This window comes from Lampris incognitus, chromosome 6, assembly GCF_029633865.1.
Source record: "Lampris incognitus isolate fLamInc1 chromosome 6, fLamInc1.hap2, whole genome shotgun sequence".
NCBI classification, from domain to species: domain Eukaryota; kingdom Metazoa; phylum Chordata; class Actinopteri; order Lampriformes; family Lampridae; genus Lampris; species Lampris incognitus.
Window position 1 is genome coordinate 50,322,793 of NC_079216.1, and position 23,977 is coordinate 50,346,769.

The 23,977-nt window shown below is 44.4% G+C and overlaps 1 protein-coding gene and 1 pseudogene across 2 annotated transcripts; one reads left to right on the plus strand and one right to left on the minus strand.

Moving 5' to 3' along the window:
- Positions 1-7,909: 7,909 nt before the first annotated feature.
- On the minus strand, positions 7,910-11,970 carry LOC130114568 (G2/M phase-specific E3 ubiquitin-protein ligase-like; annotated as a pseudogene).
- Positions 11,971-13,595: 1,625 nt separating this feature from the next.
- Positions 13,596-22,644, plus strand: cstpp1 (centriolar satellite-associated tubulin polyglutamylase complex regulator 1). 2 transcript variants are annotated; one of them, XM_056282165.1, is made up of 9 exons: positions 13,596-13,769; positions 14,134-14,236; positions 16,104-16,234; positions 16,577-16,661; positions 17,420-17,505; positions 19,254-19,458; positions 21,024-21,133; positions 21,332-21,395; positions 21,550-22,644. In XM_056282165.1, the coding sequence occupies exons 1-9, from the start codon at positions 13,715-13,717 to the stop codon at positions 21,716-21,718; spliced, it is 1,008 nt and encodes a 335-aa protein (XP_056138140.1). In that variant the 5' UTR covers positions 13,596-13,714; the 3' UTR covers positions 21,719-22,644. The 2 variants fall into 2 exon arrangements, with proteins under 2 accessions (XP_056138140.1, XP_056138141.1); XM_056282166.1 differs by having other exon boundaries at positions 14,137-14,236.
- The last annotated feature ends 1,333 nt before the right edge of the window (positions 22,645-23,977 follow it).

The window sequence follows — 23,977 nt, forward strand, 5'->3', positions numbered from 1 at the left end:
CGCCCCAACTCTCACAGCCGGCCGTTCTCGCCGCGGCTGTGAAACTCCCAGAGTTCTGGCAGAGCGACCCGGCCTCGTAGTTCCAGCATGTCGAGGCGCTGTTCCACGTGCGTGGAATCTCCGCGGACGACTCCAGATACTATTTGGTCGTCGCTGCGCTGGACCAGCAGTCCACACGCCGGGCCATGCAGCTGTTGCGCGCCCCTCCGCAACACGATAGATAGTCGCCCTCAAACATCTTCTGCTCCGGAGGTACAGTCTATCTGCCGCAGAGAGGGCAGATAGAATCCTTTCCCTATCCGGTTTGGGCGACGGGACGGCTGTGGATCTCATGGACAATATGCTGTCGCTGCTAGGCTCGGACGAAGGTGGGTTCCTTTTCCCGCACGTTTTCCTGCGCCAGCTCCCGTCTCCTGTGCGCGCGGCTTTGGCTAACTCTCCGTGTCTGGCCGCTGGTGACTGCCGAGGTTTGGCTGAGGAGGCCGATCGGGTCCTGCTGGCTACCAGACGGTTCTCTGTGCAGAGTGTGGCATCGGAGCCTCTGCAGCCGACGTCGGAGGACGCGGACCCGGCAGTGGTGGCTGAGTGACTGCCCGGAGACGGCGCGGGAGAGGCCTCTGTTTCTTCCACCGGCGGTTCGGAGGCAAGGCGAGGCGCTGCGTCCCTCCGTGCACGTTTGAGGCGGCGGGAAACTCCAGGGCCAGCGCTCAGTAGCAGCTGTGGGCGCTGGCGGACGTAGTGAGCTGCTCTTCATTAAGGACACGATGTTAGGAAGACGGTTTCTGGTGGACTCAGGCTCGCAAAACAGCCTACTCCCTCCTGCTAAGACAGACAGGTCGGCCGAAGGCGGCGGCCCACAGTTAAGTGCAGCTAACGGTTCGTCCATTGCGACGTTTGGCACAAGGTTGGTGACTGTTTGCTTCCACGGGCGCCATTTTGAGTGGGACTTTGTAGTGGCCGCCATTACTGTTCCTATTATCCGCGCCTAGTATCGGCGCGGATTTTCTGTGTGCTAATGGTCTGCTGGTTGATGTTGCAAACCGCCGTTTAATTGATGCTAACACACGCTAACTTTTTAGCATTAGGGGATGTTTTTCAGTGTTTGCTGGCGGATTTTCCATCGGTGACTACGCCTGCCTTTTCCACCGCGGTTACTAAACACGGGGTAGAACTTTTCATTCCCACTCTGGGACCGCCAGTTTTTGCGCGCGCGCGGCGCCTCGACGCGGTAAAATTGGCTACAGCTAAGGAGGACTTCGCCATCATGGAGCGTCTGGGTATAGTGAGGCGTTCCAACAGCCCGTGGGCCTCGCCGCTTCACATGGTGCCCAAGGCGGATGGGTCGTGGCGGCCTTGCGGCGACTTTTGCCGCCTGAACTGTAATGTCCGTAGACGCCTTGTCTTACTGACATAAGAATAATTCAAGAACGAGCCGACTTCGTAGGTTCTTAACTGTGTAGCTTTTACTAGCGTTCATCCGACATACAACCTTCATAACATGCGCGTCTCACTTCCTGTATACGTCACACGCACTGCACGTACACCCGTGAGTAGGTCAAGTTAAACACGTGACCTTTCATTCATTACATCTCCCCCGCTAAGATGATTTTCTAACCTGTATATCACCCCCCTTTTCACAAAAAAAATAACAAATCCCCCACAGTACACAAGTCCATACGCCTCACAAATCCAGCCGGATTGCAGGCTTGCTCACCCTGCCAGAGCGAGTAACATATGGTGTGGAAGTTGGCATTTCTGCTGCTCGGGACTCATCCGTGTTTCCACTCTCCCCTGGAGTGACATGGTCAGGATCCCTGCTGACAAAGGTGAGTGTTTTAGGTGTGGCCAACAGGTGGCGCCTGTTCCTTCTGTAATGTTCACCTTGAGCTGTCTCCACTATGTAGGATCTGGGAGTGGAGCTCTGACTGTGAACAACTGCTGGCATTGTCCATGTTTTCTGTCCATCAAGTTTGGTGAGTACTGCGTCACCTGAGTTCAGTGGGCGCAGTGTCCGCACGCCGTTCCTGCGGTTGTAGTAGAAAGCCTGCCTCGATTTGGCTGCGGCGTCAGCGGTTTTGATCAGTTCCTCTTTAGGCCAGGCCGGTTTCAGGTTATGCTGCAATGTGGGTAAGGTGGTTCTGAGTCTCCTACCCATGAGCAATTCCGCTGGACTGGCTCCAGTGGAAGAAGAGGGTGTAGCTCTGTATGTCAACAGGGCGAGGAGAGGGTCTTCCTGTCTTAATATGCTTTTGGCTATCTGAACAGCCCTCTCTGCCTGTCCATTACTCTGGGGGTAGTGTGGGCTTGAAGTCACATGGATGAAATCATAATCCTCACTGAACCTCCTCATCTCTTCTGAAACTAGCTGTGGCCCATTATCGCTAACTACAATTTCAGGGATACCAAAACGTGCAAATGTAGCCTTCAGCCTAGCTACAACCTGACTGCTAGTAGTTGTTGGTAGATTTAGGATCTCCAAAAACCTGGAATAATAGTCAGACACTATCAAGTAGTTTTGCTTTTTGTACTCACACAGGTCTATGCCAACTTTCTGCCATGGTCTGGATGGGAGCTCACTTGACATTAAAGGCTCTTTTCTCTGTGTGTTCTTGTGTTCTCTGCAGAATTGACATTGCTGTATCTTTGTTGTAATGTGCTCTGTCATTTTGGGCCACCACACTGACTGGCTAGCTCTCTCTCTGCACTTAACTATCCCCTGGTGCCCGTCGTGTATTCTGTCTAAGATCACCTCCCTCATCTCTGTGGGAATGACGATACGACTGCCTCTGATGACTAAACCATCTACCTCAGATAACTCCCCTCTCACCTGATAAAAGTCTCTGACTGTCTCCGGCACTTTATCGACATACTCAGGCCAGCCGTGTCTGATGAAGCCCAACACTGTCTGGAGCTGCAGATCCCCATCCGTGCTCTGTTTTATCTCCTGCATCCTTTGAGGTGTGGCAGGCACCTGGCACACAATGGCATCAATGTGCGCTGCAACATCATCATGAGAAGCACCATCTCCGTAGCGCTGCTCTGGGCCTCTGGAGAGTGCATCAGCCACAGCTAAAGTTTTGCCTGGTGCGTATTCAGCCACTGCATTGAAACGCATCAGCCTCATTAACAGTCTCTGGCACCTAATGGGCACATTATCCAAGTCTTTGCTGTTCATGAGAGGCACTAGTGGTTTATGATCGGTGACAAGTCTGAAATTGTCAAGCCCAAACAAGTACTTCTCGAACCGTTCACATGCCCAGACGCTGGCTAAGCACTCTTTCTCGATCTGTGCGTACCTTGTCTCTGCATCACTCAGCCGTCGGGAGCAGTAGGCCACGGGCTTCCAGTGTTCCCCGTGCTGCTGGAGCAGAACGCCCCCCAGCCCGTAGCTGCTGGCATCTGCTGACACCACCGTAGCCTTAGTGACGTCATAAAAGGTGAGTACCGGGGCGGTGGCGAGTGCTGCTTTAAGGTCTTGGAATGCTGTGTTCTGTGCAGGTCCCCACAGCCACTCTGTCGTTGCTTTAAGCAGTCCATAAAGCGGCTGACCTACAGTGGACAGCTCTGGGACGTATTTTGCCAAATAGTTCACCATCCCGAGGAACCTCTTGAGTTCCGTCACGTTCTGGGGCTGAGGAAAGTTCTCTATTCCGGCCACTTTGTCCGGGTCAGGTCTGATGCCTGCCTCGTCGATGACATAACCAAGGAAGCGGACTTGTTTCTGTTTGAACTTGCATTTCGCTTGGTTCAGTTTGAGACCTGCTGTTTCAATGACCCCCAGGGCCTCTGCTAGGCGCCGGTCATGGATTTCCTCAGTCTCTCCATGTATAAGGATGTCATCCATGTACACCTTTGTGCCCTCTAGCCCGGTCAGAGTTTCCGCCATCTTTCTCTGGAAAATCTCTGGAGCACTCGTTATACCAAATGGAAGGCGGCAGAAAGCATACCTCCCAAATGGGGTGATGAAAGTGGTGAGCCCCCTGCTGTCTTCATGCAAGGGGATCTGGTAAAACCCACTTGCTGCATCCAACGTTGTGAAGAACTTTGACCCTGCGAGCCTTGGCATTATTTCCTCCATAGTGGGCAGCACGTATTTCTCACGTTTCACTGCTCGATTCAGCCTCCTGAGGTCAGCGCAGCAGCGAACCTCTTTCTTGTTCGGTTTCAGCACCGGCACCATAGCGGCGCACCATTCTGTGGGCTGAGTCACTTTTTCAATAATGCCCTCATTTTCCATGCGCTGCAGTTCTTTCTTAACCAGTGGTACAAGTGGCAGTGGTATCCGTCTGGCTGTATGCACCGCGTATGGCTGGGCACCCTCCACCAGAGCTATTTTCACTGGGTCTGTTTTCAGCAGTCCACTTGAACCGAAAACTCCACTGACCTCATTCATCCGCTTCACTAGACCCATCTCCACTGCCTCTGGACGACTCAGCAGACAGTTGCCTCTCCCCTTGATCACATACACTGGAAAGGAGTATTGTTTCTCCTTGTAGTTGGTTGTGGCTTGAAACTGTCCTATGCAGCTGATGTTTCCACCTGGGCTTATGAAGCATGTGTCAGGAGGTCCCAGTTTTATGTTTGGCTTCAGCTTTTTAAATGTCCCTTGGTTGATAACAGTAGCTTCAGCCCCCGTGTCAATTTTAAAGGTTATTGGTACATCACTTATTTTTAAACTAACAGTCCAATCTTCCTGACTGCTCTCTTTGCCAACTTCTCCCAGAAAGTACAGCTGTTTAACCTCTTCAGTGACTTCTCTCACCGCTTTAGAGTGACATACACGCTCCCAATGTCCCTTTTTATGACACTTGTTGCACTTACTGGTCGTTGCAGGACACTTCCGCTCATCGGTGTGCTGCGTCTTGCCGCACCTCCCGCATTCATCTACTTTGTTGGTTGCCGGACTGCCGCCACCATGACGCTGTCCGCCCTTTTTGTTTTGGCGTTCGTCCCGCCATCGGACAACATTGACGTTAGCCAGCAGGGCCTCTGGTTGGTTAGCTTGGAGGCTGAGCTACTTTGTTATTGCCTCCGCCTGGCGCACTTGTTCAATGACTTTCACCAGAGTAAGGTCCGCTGTGAGCTGGAACTGACAGGAGAGCACCTTGTCTTTTGTGCCCACTACCAGACGATCTCTGATATGTTCATCCCTCTTGTCCCCAAACTCACAGTGTTCAGACAGCTCATACAATGTCCGGATGTACATCTCCGCTGTCTCTCCTGGCTGCTGGCTACGTTGATAGAAGCACGCCCTCTCATGTATGATGTTACGGCGGGGAATAAAGTAGCCGTCGAACTTTTTCAGTACGATATCATAGTCCACTTTATCACCCTCCGCCGCGAAGTCAAACGAGCTGAATATCTTTTCAGCCTCGCTGCCCATTGCATAAATCAGCGGACTCACTTGAATCTCCCCGTCGTCTTTATCCAGCTTTGTCGCGAGCCTGAAGCGCGAAAACCGTTGTCTCCACTCCGGCCATTCAACGGGGCAGTCAAACTTGAATTCACTCGGCGGATTAAACTTCGGCATGACCGCTCGTGTTCAGATACACAGACTATTCTGACACCATGTAATGTCCGTAGACGCCTTGTCTTACTGACATAAGAATAATTCAAGAACGAGCCGACTTCGTAGGTTCTTAACTGTGTAGCTTTTACTAGCGTTCATCCGACATACAACCTTCATAACATGCGCGTCTCACTTCCTGTATACGTCACACGCACTGCACGTACACCCGTGAGTAGGTCAAGTTAAACACGTGACCTTTCATTCATTACATGAACAACGTCACCGCTAATGACCGCTATCCCATCCCACACATACAGGACTTTTCCACACGCCTGGCAGGTACCACTATTTTCTCTAAGGTGGACCTGGTGCGCGGCTATCATCAGGTTCCCGTGCGCGCAGAGGACGTGCCCAAGACCGCGGTGATCACCCCGTTTGGGCTTTTTGAGTTCATGCGCATGCCTTTTGGCTTGAAGGGGGCAGCGCAAACCTTTCAGAGGCTGATGGACTCGGTGTTGCGTGACCTTGATTTCGTGTTCGTTTATCTCGACGACATATTAGTGGCCAGTCCGTCAGCTGAAGAGCACCTGGCGCACCTGAAACAGGTTTTCCGTCGTCTGGACGAACACGGCCTGATAGTCAACCCGGCCAAGTGTCAGTTTGGACTGCCGGTGATTGACTTCTTGGGTCACCGCATTTCGCCGCAAGGCGCGGTCCCGTTGCCTTCTAAGTTGCAAGCGGTGGCGGAATTTCCCCGCCCGGTCTCTGTTAAGGCATTGCAGGAATTCTTGGGAATGGTGAATTTCTATAACCGTTTCCTCCCTCGCGCTGCCCACCTCCTTCAGCCACTTTACGAAGCCCTGCGGCTTAAGAAGGCTAACGATCCTGTCGACTGGACTCCGAACAGGTCCAGGCCTTTGACGGAGCTAAGTGCGCCCTGGCTAACGCTGCCCTCCTCGCCCATCCCACACCCACGGCGTCCATAGCTTTAACAACCGATGCGTCTGACATAGCCGTGGGGGCTGTGGTTGAACAGCGTGTGGCGAATGCGTGGCAGCCACTCGCATTTTTTAGCCGCAAACTGCGGGATAGCGAGCGCAAGTACAGCGTTTTTGACCGGGAGTTGCTGGCACTGCACCTTGCAACCCAGCATTTCCGCTTCCTGCTGGAGGGTCGCCCATTCACGGCTTATGTGGATCATAAGCCGCTGACTTTTGCCATGTCCAAGGTGACTGAGCCGTGGTCTGCTCGTCAACAGCGCCACCTAGCGGCGATCTCCGAGTTCACAACGGACATTCAGCATGTGGCCGGGAAGTCCAACCCTGTTGCTGATTGTCTGTCGCGTGTGCTTGTGTGTCCTGTGCACCTCGGTGTGGATTTCTCCGCTATGGCTGCCGACCAGCCCAGCGACCCGGACGTCCTTGCCCTTAGGTCAACGCGTACCGGTCTCAAGCTAGAGGACGCTGTGATGCAGGAAGGCAGTCCTGCCCTCCTCTGCGATGTCTCCACCGGCCGTCCCCGCCCCGTTGTTCCAGTGGCCTGGCGCCGTCGAGTTTACAGAGTTCGATGTGATCGCGGGACGGAGAACGTGGATGTCGCTCGCTTCATGCTCGGCAGGAGAGGACTACATAGGAGAAGTGTAATCGTTGGCCGCAGCGTGCACAACCAACGAATCGAGAGACTATGGGCGGAGCTAAATCGTGTGGTTTCTTATTTCTACGCAGACCTGTTTACGTTCATGGAAAACCAAAACTTGCTCGATTCGCTGTCAGAGTTGCACATATTTGCCCTGCACTACGTCTACTTACCACGCATCCAAGGATCGGTTAGGGAATTCCGTGATCAGTGGAATCATCATGGGCTGTCTACTAAGAACTACAGGACACCACTGCAGTTGTGGCTCAGAGGAGCCATTGGCCATATTGGACAGGATGTCACAGGTGTCAACGGTGTGTTGGACCCTATAGACCCCCAGGGTGGGCTTACAGCTGACAGTGCAACATCGACTGATATCCAACCAAATAGCATAGTGGTTCCCGGCAGTACATTTCATGTGAATGACTCTACAATGATGGAGATCCGTCAAACAATCAATCCTTTAAATGACGATGGAAACTATGGGATTAATCATTTTGTCGCTTTAGTACATTTATTGGAAACAAGCCATTCCATTGGATTGCTAAACATGTTGTCTTAGCACATGAAAATAATTGTAAAAAAGAAGAAGTTCAAAACCAGTGCATCAATGCATTCATTCATGTATACTCCAGATGTAGTACACTTTTAGTTTTACCTTTACCTGTGTAACTTCTGTGAAAACAAACTAGAGAAACTAGAATATACACAACTAGAAACTAGAACATCTGCAAGTGCATTATTTTAAATCAACCATTTAAGATCTTAGGCCATTCCAAATCCTTGGGTGTTCTGAATGGCAAAATGCATAGCGTTTTTGAAATCATCATAGCTGGCATGGATTGGCAAATGTAGACAATTAATACATGTGTTGGCTGTTGGATATTTTCCACCGTTGTGCAAAAACTCCACCGAGGGCTGTGGTGCAAAGCCAATTGGTGGCACCATATTGGACCCCGTGGCAAACGTCAGTATCTCCTGTAGGGTTGTGGTCCCTGATTCCTCTGATTGGAGAAAGACAGACAGACATGCACACTTATATACCTCCAATGACTGACCATCACAAATAGTATGAGATAGTAGAGAAGTGCCCACATTCCACCACATCCTGTCTATTTGGAATTACTAAAACACAAATTATTATATCTACCTTCTGCGTCTTGGAGGAAATCTCTCCAGTACGCCACGACTTTGTTTTCCTCTCTTCTCCTATTGCTGCCAGTTTCCGACCATCTGATTTCGAAAAGGTCATCCATGTTATCAGCTGATAGACCATCTGGGGTATAACAGAGGACCTTGCGAAACACGTCTGAGTGAAGCTGGATTTTCTCAAGAATACCGAGTGTTTTCAGTCCCTCTCTGAATCTACATACAATGTTTGGGTAAAAACAAACAAAAAACATGAGGAGTCTAGAAGAGAAGAGCAAGACAAGTAATTGTAGTAACAACAGCAACAGTAGCTGTAGGGATTTCCACATCCATGGTCATTGGGGTGTGTAGACAGGAAACAATCCAGGTGTGGCCAGTGAAACTGATTATGCTATGCTATTGCACTGCATCATATTTGTAAACACAGCAAACATACCTTTCAAAGGGTCCCCTCACACGATGAATAACATGGAACATCATAATGTCTTGTACTAGTTGATCCTTGTCAGCAAGAGAGCTCAGGTTCCTCAAGCAGCCAGCAGTAGCAAGATAGTAAGTGGTTCTACTGTTGCTTTGAGCTCACCAAGAGTTTTGGCTTCAGAAATCTGTGGGGAGCCATTGATAAATAAGTTAATTCTCTCCCTCTACACACACACACACACCAATATCAGTTATAATAAACTCTAAATCAGTACAGCAAAGGTTAAAGAGATTGTTCCCTTACTGTGAATGCACTTACATTCAGTTTACAAAGGAATCCACTAGGAATCACTGATCAATGTGCTAGATTATGCTGGACCAACAATTTCAAAGTTCACACCCGTTACAACAATCCCTCAAAATACTTCTAACACACCTGTTCCAGTTTTTGGCGCAATTCGAAATCACCAATGTCCTCTAGAACTGGTCTGGAGCCCGTGTGCGATCCAATCAAATAGGGTCTTTGAAAGGAAGGAAGGGGATGGGCCTCCGTGGACCAAACATACAGCCACCGCTGTGCCAGCATGGTTATAGAGATCCTCACGTCGAGCTGGATTAGACAGAAACCAGATTATCATTGTCATTAATTATGGCTAGCCAATCAAATTAGTTACCCAGTTTCTCTCACGTAAGGGTATACAAACCTGTGGAATCCAGGGCAAGGTTTAAGTGTCCCTCCTGCCCCTCAAACATGTCACACTGTGACACTGCCTCCACAAGTAATCTCAAAAATTACGTTTTGGGCCCCCTAGATCTATAGCCTCTTCACGCGTGCCCTTATCGTCAGAGAACTTTATGGTCATCGTACTGCAGGGGTTGTAAGTCAGCCTCCGAAACCCACGGATGGCACCATCCAGAACATTTGCTCTGTTGATATTAAATTTGCAGATGTCCTTGCTGTTAATTTTCTCAGCAAGCTCCTCCAAGATTTGGGCAATCGTGACATCGTTTTTGGGGCGTCTACAAAATTAATTCCAAAAAACATAATTATAGCCATCACATATATATACATGCCCAGTTATGTCATGAAAAATGGTTCAAATGGCCTACAATCTCTGCCAATTGTTAATTACCATCAGGGACGAAACAAAAATAGGTAGGAATTTTTCCTATTGTACACTCATGCCATTTTATGTTCAACTATATTATAATCCTGTTTTGTTTAACTGAGGTAACGAAAGCAAAGACAAAACACACTTACGCCTGGTCTTCCATGCTGGCAACAATGGCAGTATACAAATCCTCATCTTCCTCCTCGGATGAGTCTTCAATCAGGCTAATGTACGTTCCATAATTGCTTCTTACTTGGCCACTTGTGGATGGCTGTGCTGGATATTCTGAAGGCAACTGATGAGGGGGTGGAGTCTCATCTTTGGAGTGCTGAGGGGGTGGAGTCTCGTCGTTGGAGTGGTGAGGGGGTGGAGTCTCGTCGTTGGAGTGGTGAGGGGGTGGGGTAAGAATGGTCTCCATGTCTTCATCACTGTCAGAAGTGTCACTTGTGACAGACTTGGAAAGAAAACACCAACTGTTACTGCAAGAAGCTGAGGCATGTAATTAACATCATTTAAGTAAGACTAGCATAGTTGCATAGCCATATATACAGTTCTATTTTTCGTGAAATTACTCATGTAGGTTTTTCAATGCGTTACGCTCACCTGAAGCAATTCTGATGGCCTGACATATATGCAAGCTCTTTTGAAAATTTGATGTATTAGGCCAGCATCCAGCTGCTGTCCTCTGCATAATGATGGAGCCACAAGCTTGTTTCCACATGGCATGAGCATTTGCAAGCTGAGAAGGGAGAAAAAAGGTTTGAGAACATTATAACCCATTTATAAGTTATTACCACCAAGGCTAAAAGAGGTAAATCCGGTGCATTCGTCCTGCCTCAAACACGAATTACGATACAGCGCCATGTTATAGAGCCGAAATTGCAGTGTATGACTACACCCCGGGCCCGACGTTAAGCGGATAGTGACCGGCGGACAAAGCATTCTGTGAAACATGTAGTTCGCCACACAAAGGGACTTGACAAATAGAACCTGAAAGTTTCAGAGCGTGTTGTATGTCAATTTATTACTTGCTGACTTTCAATTTCAATAGCATTCAATATTTGCAGCGATGCATTATAGGCCTGCAGAAATATCATACCGGTCCATTTCTGTAGCATTCTGAGCAGCCTTATGATAATCTAAAATAAACGCCTGGGAGTACGTTCTGTAGGCAACTTGTCATTGGTCTTCGTCCTTAGAATTGAGTGAAAGTGAGCAGCAATACCCATTTGCCCACTAGAGGGCACTCCGAAACCAAACAGCACAGCACGTCTTGATATTAAAAGAACACGTACAGATCAAACTTACGATGCCGCATCGCCCTTAACAGTTATATAGGGTGATATGCGTCAATGAGGCCGCGATATTGGGTGGGTCAACATTTATTAATTAACGATGACTGGAGGTACATTCGGGGCTGCAGTTATTTTGTACTAAAAAGCGTTAAAAATACTTTTCACAAATAATGAACACGGGTGCCGTTTTACATTTCAGGATAGATGAAGTGCATGTAAAAAGCAATTATTCAACATTAGTTAAGTCGAAGAAAATCAATATTTCTTCAGAGTTGATAAAACATGTAAATTCATGTTATGGTCTGCTTATATATGTTTTTATCTTTGGCATAATGAGCCTTAGCTTTTGGCAGTTTGGTCATTTAAAACAGGATGTGGACATGCCTCCGCTGCCACTTTAACCACGGCCATCAGAGACACCTGCTGTGTCCCCGTTCACTACTCCTCCTACCCGGCGACGCCCTCACCAACACGGTGGCAGCGCCATAGACGTGCGGTCTGAAGCCCGCTGCGGCATCTGGGCTGGATATCCATGGGCCAGAGAGTCCGAGGGTTCAGCCGGTTTGCTGAAGGATGATTCATTTGCTTGTGTCCCGACATGCGTTTATCCAAATGGACGAATTGGCGGTTATGTAGCTGAATCCAGTCTAGTAAATGCAACTTACCTAACGTGGTCTGGGATCTTTGGGTGGAGTGCTTCACGGAGCTTCATCGAGACGGTCGAATGCGTCCATGTCTTATCAAACTCAAAAGCGTTCAGAATAAACCCCCTCGCATGCAGTTTCCTCTTCTTGTTCTGGCGAACTACAGAATGTTCTCTGGGGCAAGGGAGCAGGATGACCTCCTTCATGAACGTCCTTTGTTGAAATGGCGTCGGTCTTGCTCTGTTCACCAAAACGTGTACGCGTACACGTGTACATCCATATTAAATAAAATACATAAATGGCACTTTTTTATAGGTGTGCTCCATGCTGCCTGTTATCATTCATTACCATGCATCATTTCCTATAAGGATAAGAATGACTATGGTGGTGAAAAGCTGCAAGAACGTGTCTAGTTACATCTAACACAAGGTAGCGATGTCTCCTTGTCCATAGCAAAAAGGAACGTAACGTTTATATTGTAAGAACATCGATTAATACTAATTTAACTGGCTAGAGATGTAGCCATGTACATGAGGTCAATAGCTAGCTAGAGTGTTTCATTCAGTTTGACGTAGGCCCAGATTTACTTACCGTTTTTTCCCTTTGTTAGACCAAGAGCCAAAGCGTTTAGCCTGAAATTGTGGGGTGCTGGCTCGTCCTGGTATCGGCTGCGGTGTGCTGCCGCTAGCTCCTGCTGGCGTCGGCTGCGGTGGGGTTCCGAAAGTCCTGAACAAACTTCTGACCTCGGCATTCATAGAAGTCACCGGCGTATTCACTGCGCTAGCATTTGACATACACGATGCCATATCTGGAGATGCCAGGAGGGTTCTTAATATATTCACAGCCTCTTCCATACTGCTGCGGTCTACCGATGACATGTTGAGTTGTACGAAAAAGGGCGGGATATTTAACTTCCGGTGACAATGAATAAGCTTCCGGTATCACTGAAAATGGTTCGTCTCAGACACTGAACATTTTCACTCACCCCCCAAAAATCGACAAATTCAGAACAAAACACTGGAAATTATATTTTGAGTTGTGTGAGACATGGTAAGTGTATGTGACTGCTTGTTTCAGAGGTAAAGCACTAGTGGAGAATGTATGTGTGTAAGAGTTTCAGTGGTGTGGGCAAGCAGATTCCAGTGCGTGTGTACAAATACTCCAATGTTTCTGTCCTACACGGCTTCTCATAGCTTCTCATACTTGATAGGCTTAAACCGGCGCACAGGGTGGCAGGCGAAGTTGTGTTTCCGGCCCAGGTTCCCCGTCGGGGTCGTCCTCCTTCCAGGACCCCGGCAGTGTCTTCACGGGTTCAGCGTTCTGCTTCTCAGCCGGCTTTGGACTGTGTTTCACCTACTGTTTCGGCTGAGTGACGGCGCAGCCGTTATGGCAGGCTGCTTAAGCCTCCAGTGAGACACTAATTTCTTTCCAGGAGTCCCTTCTGGGTGTTCGGGGGGGGGGGGCGGTGTGGCGGACACCAGGGGCTATGCCTCTCACCCAGCAGGACTGTGAGCTGGGGGCGTGGTTTACGTTCCCGCGCTGGCCGGTGCAAGGTTGCTCCTGCTGCAGTTGGTTTTTGGAGTTGAGGAATAAACATCAAACTCGCCTTGGTCTCCTGTGTTTTTCCTCATTCCTGCCACAATATAACCTTAAAGGTCTGATAAGTGTATTGTCGTTAATGTGCATTTAAAATGTGTTTTAAAGCACTGTCTTTTCACAGTGCATGACGTTAAAGCGAATCTGAAACGGTAGGAACTTAGGAACAAAGGAACCTAGTGTTTGGTGGGGGATTCATTTATGAGACGCACTGTTTCCATGGAGTCCCATCCTCTTGAGACAGAATTTGCAGCCCATGAACATATCTTGAAAAATGAAACTAACGACGTTTTGCTGTAACTAGATACATAGCATGCCGAACGCGTTTATTCATATGTAACGTTAGTTCTAATAATGACTGCTAAAATAAATCGTTTTAATTTGACCCTTCCGGTTGACGAGTACCTCGGTAAGTAACCTTAGTGTGCTTGACGTCTTCGAATCTGATCGTAATGTTTGCTTTATATTTAAAGGAAGTTTACTTGCATTGGCCATAATTTAGATATTTAGAACACCACTGTCCGTCCATCCATTCATCATCTAATCTGTCCACACCTGTCCCATTTACAGCTGAAGGTTGCCAATAACTGTATTGGCATAAATAGGCATTGGCCTATATGTTATCATAACTGTTTGTTTAACCTGCTCTTCTGTCTCTCTCTCTCTTTGTGTGTGTGTGTGTGTGTGTGTGTGTGTGTGTGTGTGTGTGTGTGTGTGTGTGTGTGTGTGTGTGTGTGTGTGTGTGTGTGTGTGTGTGTGTGTGTGTGTGACAGCAGAAACTGGCGTGTTGTTCTACCTGAATGATGCAGTGACCCAGCTGTTGGAACATAAAGAAGAATACACCCAGTTTGGAGTGGTCCGCTACTTTGCTGAATAGTATGTTCTTAACACTGCAATTATATCAATAATCAGTAACCTCTCTGTTGACATTAGAAGTTCCTTTGTTGGCTTGAAAAACGTTTTGACGGTTTCCAGCTCTGAAAGAATGTAAAATCATTGCAAATTGGAAAAAGAGCCATGAGATTGGAAATTCAATTGTGTAATGTAAATTACATCACCATTAGCTTTCACCTTCATTATATTGTAAATCTCTAAACTGGCTGTCAAATGAGCTCATGTAAACAATATACAACTAAAAGGTTTACTCTCCACCTCCAATTATAGAAATACATGTGAAGTAGTAAGTCATCCGTAATACTGGCAGATGCAGGATAGAAAAAAGATTCAATCCACGAGTAGGCTGTATACCTCATTGGCATGAGTAAGGGACCTTTTAATTTAATAATGTACCAAAGGTAATTTTCAGGTTGGTGATCTGAATGTATCAATTTTAGTCACAGGTATGTCCTTAGTTCAAGAAAGAATCTAAACATTTAGGCCTATTAGTTAGTAAGTAGCAGCAGTACAAATTTTGCACATTTAGAAACTTATCTGTAAAGTATTTATTCCATCTGTAAATCTATTCAGTTAAGAGTGCACACTTGCATATCTCCCTGTAGCTGATAAATTATGATCCAATGATTCACATTTGTGTAACTGCATATATACACTACCGTTCAAAAGTTTGGGATCACCCAAACAATTTTGTGTTTTCCATGAAAAGTCACACTTATTCACCACCATATGTTGTGAAATGAATAGAAAATAGAGTCAAGACATTGACAAGGTTAGAAATAATGATTTGTATTTGAAATAAGATTTTTTTTACATCAAACTTTGCTTTCGTCAAAGAATCCTCCATTTGCAGCAATTACAGCATTGCAGACCTTTGGCATTCTAGCTGTTAATTTGTTGAGGTAATCTGGAGAAATTGCACCCCACGCTTCCAGAAGCAGCTCCCACAAGTTGGATTGGTTGGATGGGCACTTCTTTGAGCAGATTGAGTTTCTGGAGCATCACATTTGTGGGGTCAATTAAATGCTCAAAATGGCCAGAAAAAGAGAACTTTCATCTGAAACTCGACAGTCTATTCTTGTTCTTAGAAATGAAGGCTATTCCATGCGAGAAATTGCTAAGAAATTGAAGATTTCCTACACCGGTGTGTACTACTCCCTTCAGAGGACAGCACAAACAGGCTCTAACCAGAGTAGAAAAAGAAGTGGGAGGCCGCGTTGCACAACTGAGCAAGAAGATAAGTACATTAGAGTCTCTAGTTTGAGAAACAGACGCCTCACAGGTCCCCAACTGGCATCTTCATTAAATAGTACCTGTTAGAGCCTGTTTGTGCTGTCCTCTGAAGGGAGTAGTACACACCAATTTTACATGCTGTAATTGCTGCAAATGGAGGATTCTTTGACGAAAGCAAAGTTTGATGTAAAAAAAAATCTTATTTCAAATAAAAATCATTATTTCTAACCTTGTCAATGTCTTGACTCTATTTTCTATTCATTTCACAACATATGGTGGTGAATAAGTGTGACTTTTCATGGAAAACACGAAATTGTTTGGGTGATCCCAAACTTTTGAACGGTAGTGTACTTTAGAACTCAAAGAGCTGTAAACTTAAAATGTGGTAAAGTGATGATTTTCCAAGGGCAAAATTAATTCTCCATTGTATCAGGAAGACCCTGTATCTTTATAATCAAAACGAATGTTGGTTGTATTATCCTCAGTTGTTTGTTTACGTTAACAGCTGATGCATTATTTTCAGTATGTATTTTTATTCTTGTTTGCTCTGCTTACCCTAGCTCCTCTATTGTCATTTGTGTGTGTGGATGTGTGTGTGTTATGTATGCTTTTCCAGCTTCAGCAGTGTAAAGAACAGCAACCATGTTCTTTTCAGAGAGTATAACTACATAAAGGCCACACCTCATAATAGAGCCTCCTTCATCAGAGTCTTCTGGAGGTGTTACAGACAAATTGGGAAGAGTGGAGGTCAGTAAGAAAGTAATAAAACAGATCTAATGAAAGAGAAAAATATAGAAATATACACATATACATTGCCTAATAAGGTTTTTTCAACTTGAATAAAAAAACAGGTAAAACTGTTTTGAAAATGGATAGGATTGCCATGGTAACTAAAATAAAATAAAACCTATTAATCTGATTTTGTAGCCCACTTTGAAGTAACAACAAAAGGAAATTCAGAAAATATTTAGTATCCACCTCCTACATTTGAGCCTATATACAACTAATGCAAGTTGTTCGTTTTTTGTGCCTTGGATGTTGTTATGTATGATGCTCCTTACATTAGTGTTATTTCTTCTTGTATTTCAGACTTACTATCCATGTTAGAATACACCTCTCTACTCCAGTTACTGTGCCCTGACTTCCCAGTAGACCTGGTGCAGAACACAGCCAGGTCAGTAATTTCAGTGCTCAACCAGCACCACATTCACCAATTATTCTTTTATATCATTATATTTTGCTTTATAAAATAATTGTATTGAGGATATCTAAAACTATGGATGAGTCCCCAATAGATCGCAAGTTTGTTTATTTATCATAACTTTACCTTTCCACACGTTACAAAACTGCATATTATCACTATGCTACACTTTTATTGTACCATGCTAGCCCTTTTTAAAACAAGGTATGGATACATTTATTCCTATCATGGATTATACCCTAACTGCCTAGATTGTGGGAATGTCTTTCCTAAAAAAAAACAAAGCTTAGTTAATTAGGATTGCACCTGTCTCTGTGGGGACATCAAAGTTGGAAAGCCATTGGTAATATGACATAAAGGATGCACAGATACTGATATCAGACCAATACCAGGCTAAAATGGAGTGTCGATATCAGAAATTTTACCCAACACAAAAATCAGATACTAAAACCACAAGTAACATGTAATTAATAAAAGCGAAACGGCTGGATTTAATACATTTTTGGCACATGGAAGCCTGTATTTCTTTAATGGTGGAAAAAGGCTGATTCTATCTCAATTATTAATCTGCGCTGTTCAGTGAAAGTAATGGATCGGATCAATACTCTGTATCGCCCAATACTTAAAGATTTGTATTTGGAATCTGTATCGGCAGTAAAAATATGATATTGGTGCATCACTATTGACAATGGACTATAAGACTGAACTGTGGACTTTTTGTCTCCCTGTAGAATTATTCTGATGGACGACGCCATTGATTGTCTGATGTCTTTCTCTGACTTCGTCTATGCTTTCCAATTGCAGTTTTACTATCAAGGTATATGGGAACTCTTTTCTTTTCTTTTTCTCCACAACTGCAGTAACACTACATGCTGTAGGAATTAATGAGAAACCTGTTTCCTCATCCATTCTTTCCTTGAAAATTAGGTTATAGTGACCTTCACCCTAACAAACTGATTATTCACCATTCATTTCTAAATAATAGAACATTTATTTTTATCACAGAAAGTTGAATCAGTCCATCTGGACACATTGTTTATTGAGAGATAAACATTTCATCACTCATCTAAGTAACCTCTTCAGTCTCAACTGACTGCAGGTATCCCCATCCTTATAAACAATACAGTGGCATAACAACCGAAAACAATCGGTTTAATATGCAAATTGCCATGAGGACTAACTAGAGTTACAATGACAATGTGTACTACTCATAGAGGATTTGGGAGTGGTTGCAATCACAGCATTGTAAGATGGCGACAGATGTACTCTTAGGCCCCCCCCTTGGTTCAGGGATGGTCGTTCCCTTTTCATACAGATGGCCTCTTTGACTCCCCGTTCAAACCATCGTTCCTCCCTGGAGGGAGGGGGGGAGTACATCTGTCGCCATTTTACAATGCTGAGATTGCAACCGTCCCCAAATCCTCTGTGAATAGTACGCATTACCATTGAAATTCTAGTTAAACCTTGTCTGGTTTTATTTATTCATTTATTTATGTGAAGCACTTTGTAACATTGTTTTAGAAAACTGCTGTATAAGTAAAATAATTATTATTAATGCTCCCGGCAATTTGCATATGAAACCGACCGTTTTCGGTCGTTATATCACTATTGTTTATAAAGGTGGGAATACTTACTGAAACTGAAGAGGTCACATAGATGAGTGATGAAACGTTTCTCTCTCAATAAATGTGTCCAGATGAGCTGATTCAACTTCTGTGATTTTCTTCCCTGGATTATAAAGCATGCATAAAGACATTCATTTTTTTAATTTCTTAGGCCCACTGACTTCCTCAGTTGATTAAACAGAAAATTGAAACAGCCTGAGACTGTGGTTCCCCATGAATTTAGATTAATATTTCAGAATTTTTGAAGTCTATCCCTATTTCATACTTACTGTTCATGCAGTACATAGGTAGGTTTCATTTTCACAGTCATCTATCCTTTTCTTCAAACTAGACATGCAGCTCCAGCTTGCCATCTAGAGTTTATTGCAATTAATGGGGGACAAATCCACAATCCTCATCCAATGCACGATGCTATAACAGTCTATCGTAACAAATTCAAGAGGTCATTCTAAAAATGTACAGTCGTTTTTATTATTTAATTCCTTTAGTGTTTGCTGTGCTGCAGCAGAGTGGCTCCTGCTGGTAATCGTTTGTAGGCTGTGTTGCAGGAAGTAGCACAGTAGGAAATGAATGTAATCCACCATAAGAAAATGCCAAAAGTCTTAAACTGACCAGATGAATTGCTATGATAGAATGCTGTCGCATCATGTAAGATTTTGGCTAAACAGTGGAGTGCTTTTTTTGCAGAGGATTGTGGAATTGTGCCCCATTTATTGCATTGAACTGTAGATGGCAAAGTAAAAATTCATCTCCAGCATGAAGAAAAGGAAGGATGACTTTAAGATTAGAATTACATATGTACTGTATGAGCAGTAGGTATGAAATAGGGATAGATTCAAAAACTCTTTAACACGAATTTCCCTCTGTTTCTTTTTATTCTCTTTCCCCACTCTATTTCACTATCTACCCATTCTTCCCAACAACCCTTGCCTCTCTTTAGAGTTCTTGGTCAGTGTTCAGGCCATATACCAGGATCTGCTATCAGGGAAGAGTCCTAATACTGTGATCGTCCCTACCTCCACCTCTATTGAACAACTGCCTCCTGTGACCACAGAGGAAAACGAAAGTCAGGAGCAGGAGGGGAGGGTGGACCCATCGACACTAGCAGAGTACATTGACTGCCTCTGTGACAGGTTTAAATATAGGTAAAACAAACACTTGTGTCGCTCACTAATGGTAATCTGTTGACAGCCTCAAATATGTAACCAGACCACACACCATAACTTGCAAAAGCTTAATTCAAAGGACCATCCAGCAGCAAAACATATTTTAAAGACATTCATAAGAAATTGAGTGCACAAGAACATCATTTTGTGGGACTAGTATTTTGGTGTGGAGACTGGTTCTTGCTCAGTTATTAGAAGGTGCTCTAGGAAATTGTTATACTTAAATGAGTATTTAAATATAAAATGTGTCATTGTGCTGTATTAGTTGGTTAAGCTTAGTCAGTGTGCCGTAACAAGTAACTATGCATGTAATGCAATAGGCTAATTGACAATTCTCGTCATATTGCCTTTGAACCATTAATTGGTTTGTAATTATTCAGAGGTTAAAGCTGTCTCAAATCATGTAAGTCATTCTCATGTGTTGTTAACCAAAGGATATAGTATCTGAGACAAGCAGGGTAAAGTTGGTCTGCCTTTGGGCACAGTGCAGTTGATTAATAGGGAAGTAAGGCAAACAATATTGTGAATGTGAAAACAACTAATAGGCTAGAAATAGATACATGACCTTTTAGTTTCAAGAAATGTTCCTCCAAAAATTCAAGAGCATTATATCCACACCACCTTTGGCTTGTCATGTCAGTTAAATTTATTTACCTTAAGTTTAAAGAAGTAGTAAAGTTTTTTTTTTTTTTTTTACACAAATTGAGCTGTAAACATGTTGGTATGACCCTAGGGTGGTAGAAGTGATTGCCCAGTGATACAGTCAACAAAAAAGAAACCCCATCTCATAACATTACACCGGCATTAGCCAACTAAACTCTCTGTGTAGACTTGTGAGTGTGGTGTCATACTACAACACACACACACACACACACACACACACACACACACACACACACACACACACACACACACACACACACACACACCACCATCATCACCGTCCTCTTCATCTACACCCATGTTTGGGATGAAAGGATGGAGACAGGCTAAAAATTAGTGCTTGCTTCCTCTTAAAGCCATGGCTGAGATTGGTAGTTATACAGTACCTTGGCTGGTGTGACAGAGGAAGATGCAGAGGACAAGAAGAAATGGAAACGGATGAGCCGCTGCGGTGACCCCTGACAGGAGCAGTCGAAAGTAGTAGTAGTAGTAGTAGACACTACCTAAGACAGTATTTTTCTTGTTAAGTATTTCATCCACATGAAGCAAATACTCACATCATGCAAAAGTGAAACACATTTGATTCCGTGATTTTCTGCCCGTGAAGGCTAATGAATTAGTGTACTGCAATTTTAATTGTTTGTCTATGGGTTTTCCCCATTAGGAAGTCAACAAAGAACCTGATAACTTCCTAAAAGAAAAGAATGGGCTTTAATCAAAGACAAAGTGACAGCAGCTTTGGAATTGGATAGAGAGTGTACAGCTTCATCCTTGAGGCAGGGATCTATAACAGCTTTGTCATTCCGAAATGGACAGGGACTTAACAGTAGTAATGATTTTCAGCTCTTGTGTTAATTGGTTATCTGGTTGTCTTTCTTCAGTCATCCCCCCAGGTCCTGTCTGAGAGAAGTACTGGAGCAGAGCGACAAAGTCTCTTACTACAGCTTCTTAATGAGCCTGGCTAAACACGATACCATCAACAGTGGCATAGGTATGGTAAATGGTTTAAGCAATACTACTACAATAAGAATTACAATGATGACTGCTGTGTCCACACATGCAATTAGTGCTTCTGTATTTTCTTAGGATTAAGAACTCATCCAGACCCTCCTAGAATATGCATTTTTGAAGTTACAAGATGTTTTATGAATCCATTCTTGTCCCTGTTCCACTTTCTTTCTCACCTTAGGAGCATTGCCCAACAAATCAGAGTTGCTGGTTGACCCAGAAATGGATCAGGAGCTGGATAAACTGTGAGATTTCAGGAATTCACACACACTGGCTCACATACTCTCGGTCTCTTGCACACACACAAAAGATATTAATATTATTCAAAATAACTTCTTAATATGGTGCTCACAATACTTAAACCAACCTTTCTTTTCATCTCCTTTTCCCTTTTTTTAGTATATCCCAGATCTCAGTCAGTCCAGGCAGTAATAGTAGTGGCAGTGCAGTGGGGGCATTGAAGGAGGTCCCAAGGAAGGCCTCCCCTAGGAGGAACATCCACCACCGGAGGAAGATGGAGGTGGAGAGTGACGGCTCTACAGAGGAAACGGACTCCTCAGAAAATTGACCTTTTTAAAACTTAACCCTGGACCTATAACCTTTCTGTAATCTGTCAACAGCCCATTAACTTAAACCTACAGCGAGCTCATCATCCATTAGTTATGCAGAGGTGAAAATACTTTCGGCAAGTTTAATCCATTGCTGTAGCAGATAGTCTTTTTGCCTAGGGCAGAATATTCTGAAACAGTTTTTGTGAGCTTAATTTTAAGATGAGTTTGTCAACAGGGCACTGACCACAGTAGCAGGGGATTTAAGAGAAACTTTTAATCTGCCTGTGCACTATTGCACTATAAACTTGAAGAGCTTGCAATTCATGCATCTACTCAAACTATATTAGGTGAGCTTTATTGACCCATGTGGGGAAGTGGACTAGTTAATTTTTAATGTATTTCTTGCTGGAAGTAATCCCAACATGTCAATCTAACACCGTATGTATTGTAACGTACACGAATAAGTAGACACGTTAGCCCTTGGCTAACGGGTTGGACCCTTTAGTCGACTGGTTAACGTTGTCGCCCGCGGTGCAGGAGACACGGCTGTGGCGGTTCCCGGACTGCCCCCCTGATTCGTTGCAGTATGTATGTATGATGGCCATATGAATAAACCAGAAGTTACTGTGACAATGTGTATGGAAATATTTATTCATATATTTCTACATTTATTAATTGTGTGAGGGGTTCATTTAATTATTGCATAATCTGACTGATTATGTGATTGGTTGCATTGGCCCTAACCAGGATAGACACCACATTCTTTTCAGCACCAACCCCAGCAGTGTGATTTGTAATAAACCATTACTTTCAACACATCAGGGTAATTCCTCTGGATCAGGCTTGATTCTTCTATTTTCTGCTCAATTGCACAGAAAACGTTGCTGGTGCTGAAAAGCTAGCTACAATCTGCTGGCAGCACTCCACAGTTCCAGCTCTTCCATTTTCCCATACTGTATCTTACCTATCAAACACTTAACATTTATTAGCCCATTGTAAGTCAGGTATTTTGGGTGAAAATAATAAAAATTCAACCATGTAACTTGTATTTGATTTGCATATTGTATGACTGTCAGAGAGGTGATATAAATTGAATTTATTAACAATAATCTCTTTGACTGCCACCATCGTCCTCAATTCTCATAATCCTGCATGTCTTCTCCACACAGTTTGAAAACATTGATATCATGCGCTGATACACCCAGATTTTGACCAAGTCAACAGCATACAATAATAACTCCTATACAAACATCATACATATCGTACATCTTACATAGAGATTTGTATTGATCATGTATATACATACATACCAATGTAGATTGAATCAAACAACTAGAAGTACAATAGAAAGAAAGGACACTTTCAGCTGGATCAAAACAACCCCCTTTGATACACTTAAGATTGCTGGTATAGGATTTTTTTGTGCATGATGGCGATAAGCATGTATGGACAACACATAAGACTCAGAGGGTTTTAAATGCTCGGCACACCTGCCGCTGGATTATTCAATGACATAATGATAGGTAACCATGTTAACACCAGATTACTGAGTCTTATCAGCACTATGAAACACTCTATAGTAGCCATCTTAGGTGTACCAGCCATACATAGTCAGTGCAAGAATGATGAGGTGAATGGGAATGGCTGTTATGTCTCTTGAAATTCTTGTGACCAAAGCCTTCTGAAGTCAACAGCTGATCCCAAACACAGTCATTATCACTACACAATGAAATACAGGCACTGGTTTTATGATACAGAACACAGTTGTGCAATATTCAATTCCACTCACAGTGCCTCCTCGAATTTGACCTGGTTATTCTGCCAGACAAGCCGCGTGTCTTCCCATTGGCTATATACAGAGGAACAAAAAACATGGATATTTTTCAGCAAGTTGCACTGTCGTACAGGTCCGTCTGTCTCTCCGGCCTGAACACACTACTTCCCTCAGACGTGTTTCTTGCTTGTTGTGACGTGGATGTGATTATGTGAACTGAGAGGTTATCCATGATCACGTAAAGTGCAATCAAGGTAGCAGATTTTCTTCCAAAGTCAAACTTTTTGGCATGAGAGGATTGTAATATCCAACACATCAAAGGAAAAAAAAAAGGATAGCTTTGTCGTTACAAGATTTCATTACCATTTTGAAAGGAGGGGGATGTTAAATCATTTCGCCTCAGCATTGTTTATCACCCATGGTCCCAGATCTGAGCAGACGTTGTAGGAGTCCGTAATGAGAAAGCCATGGACGGAGAGGGAGATAGAAATGTGTGCACAGT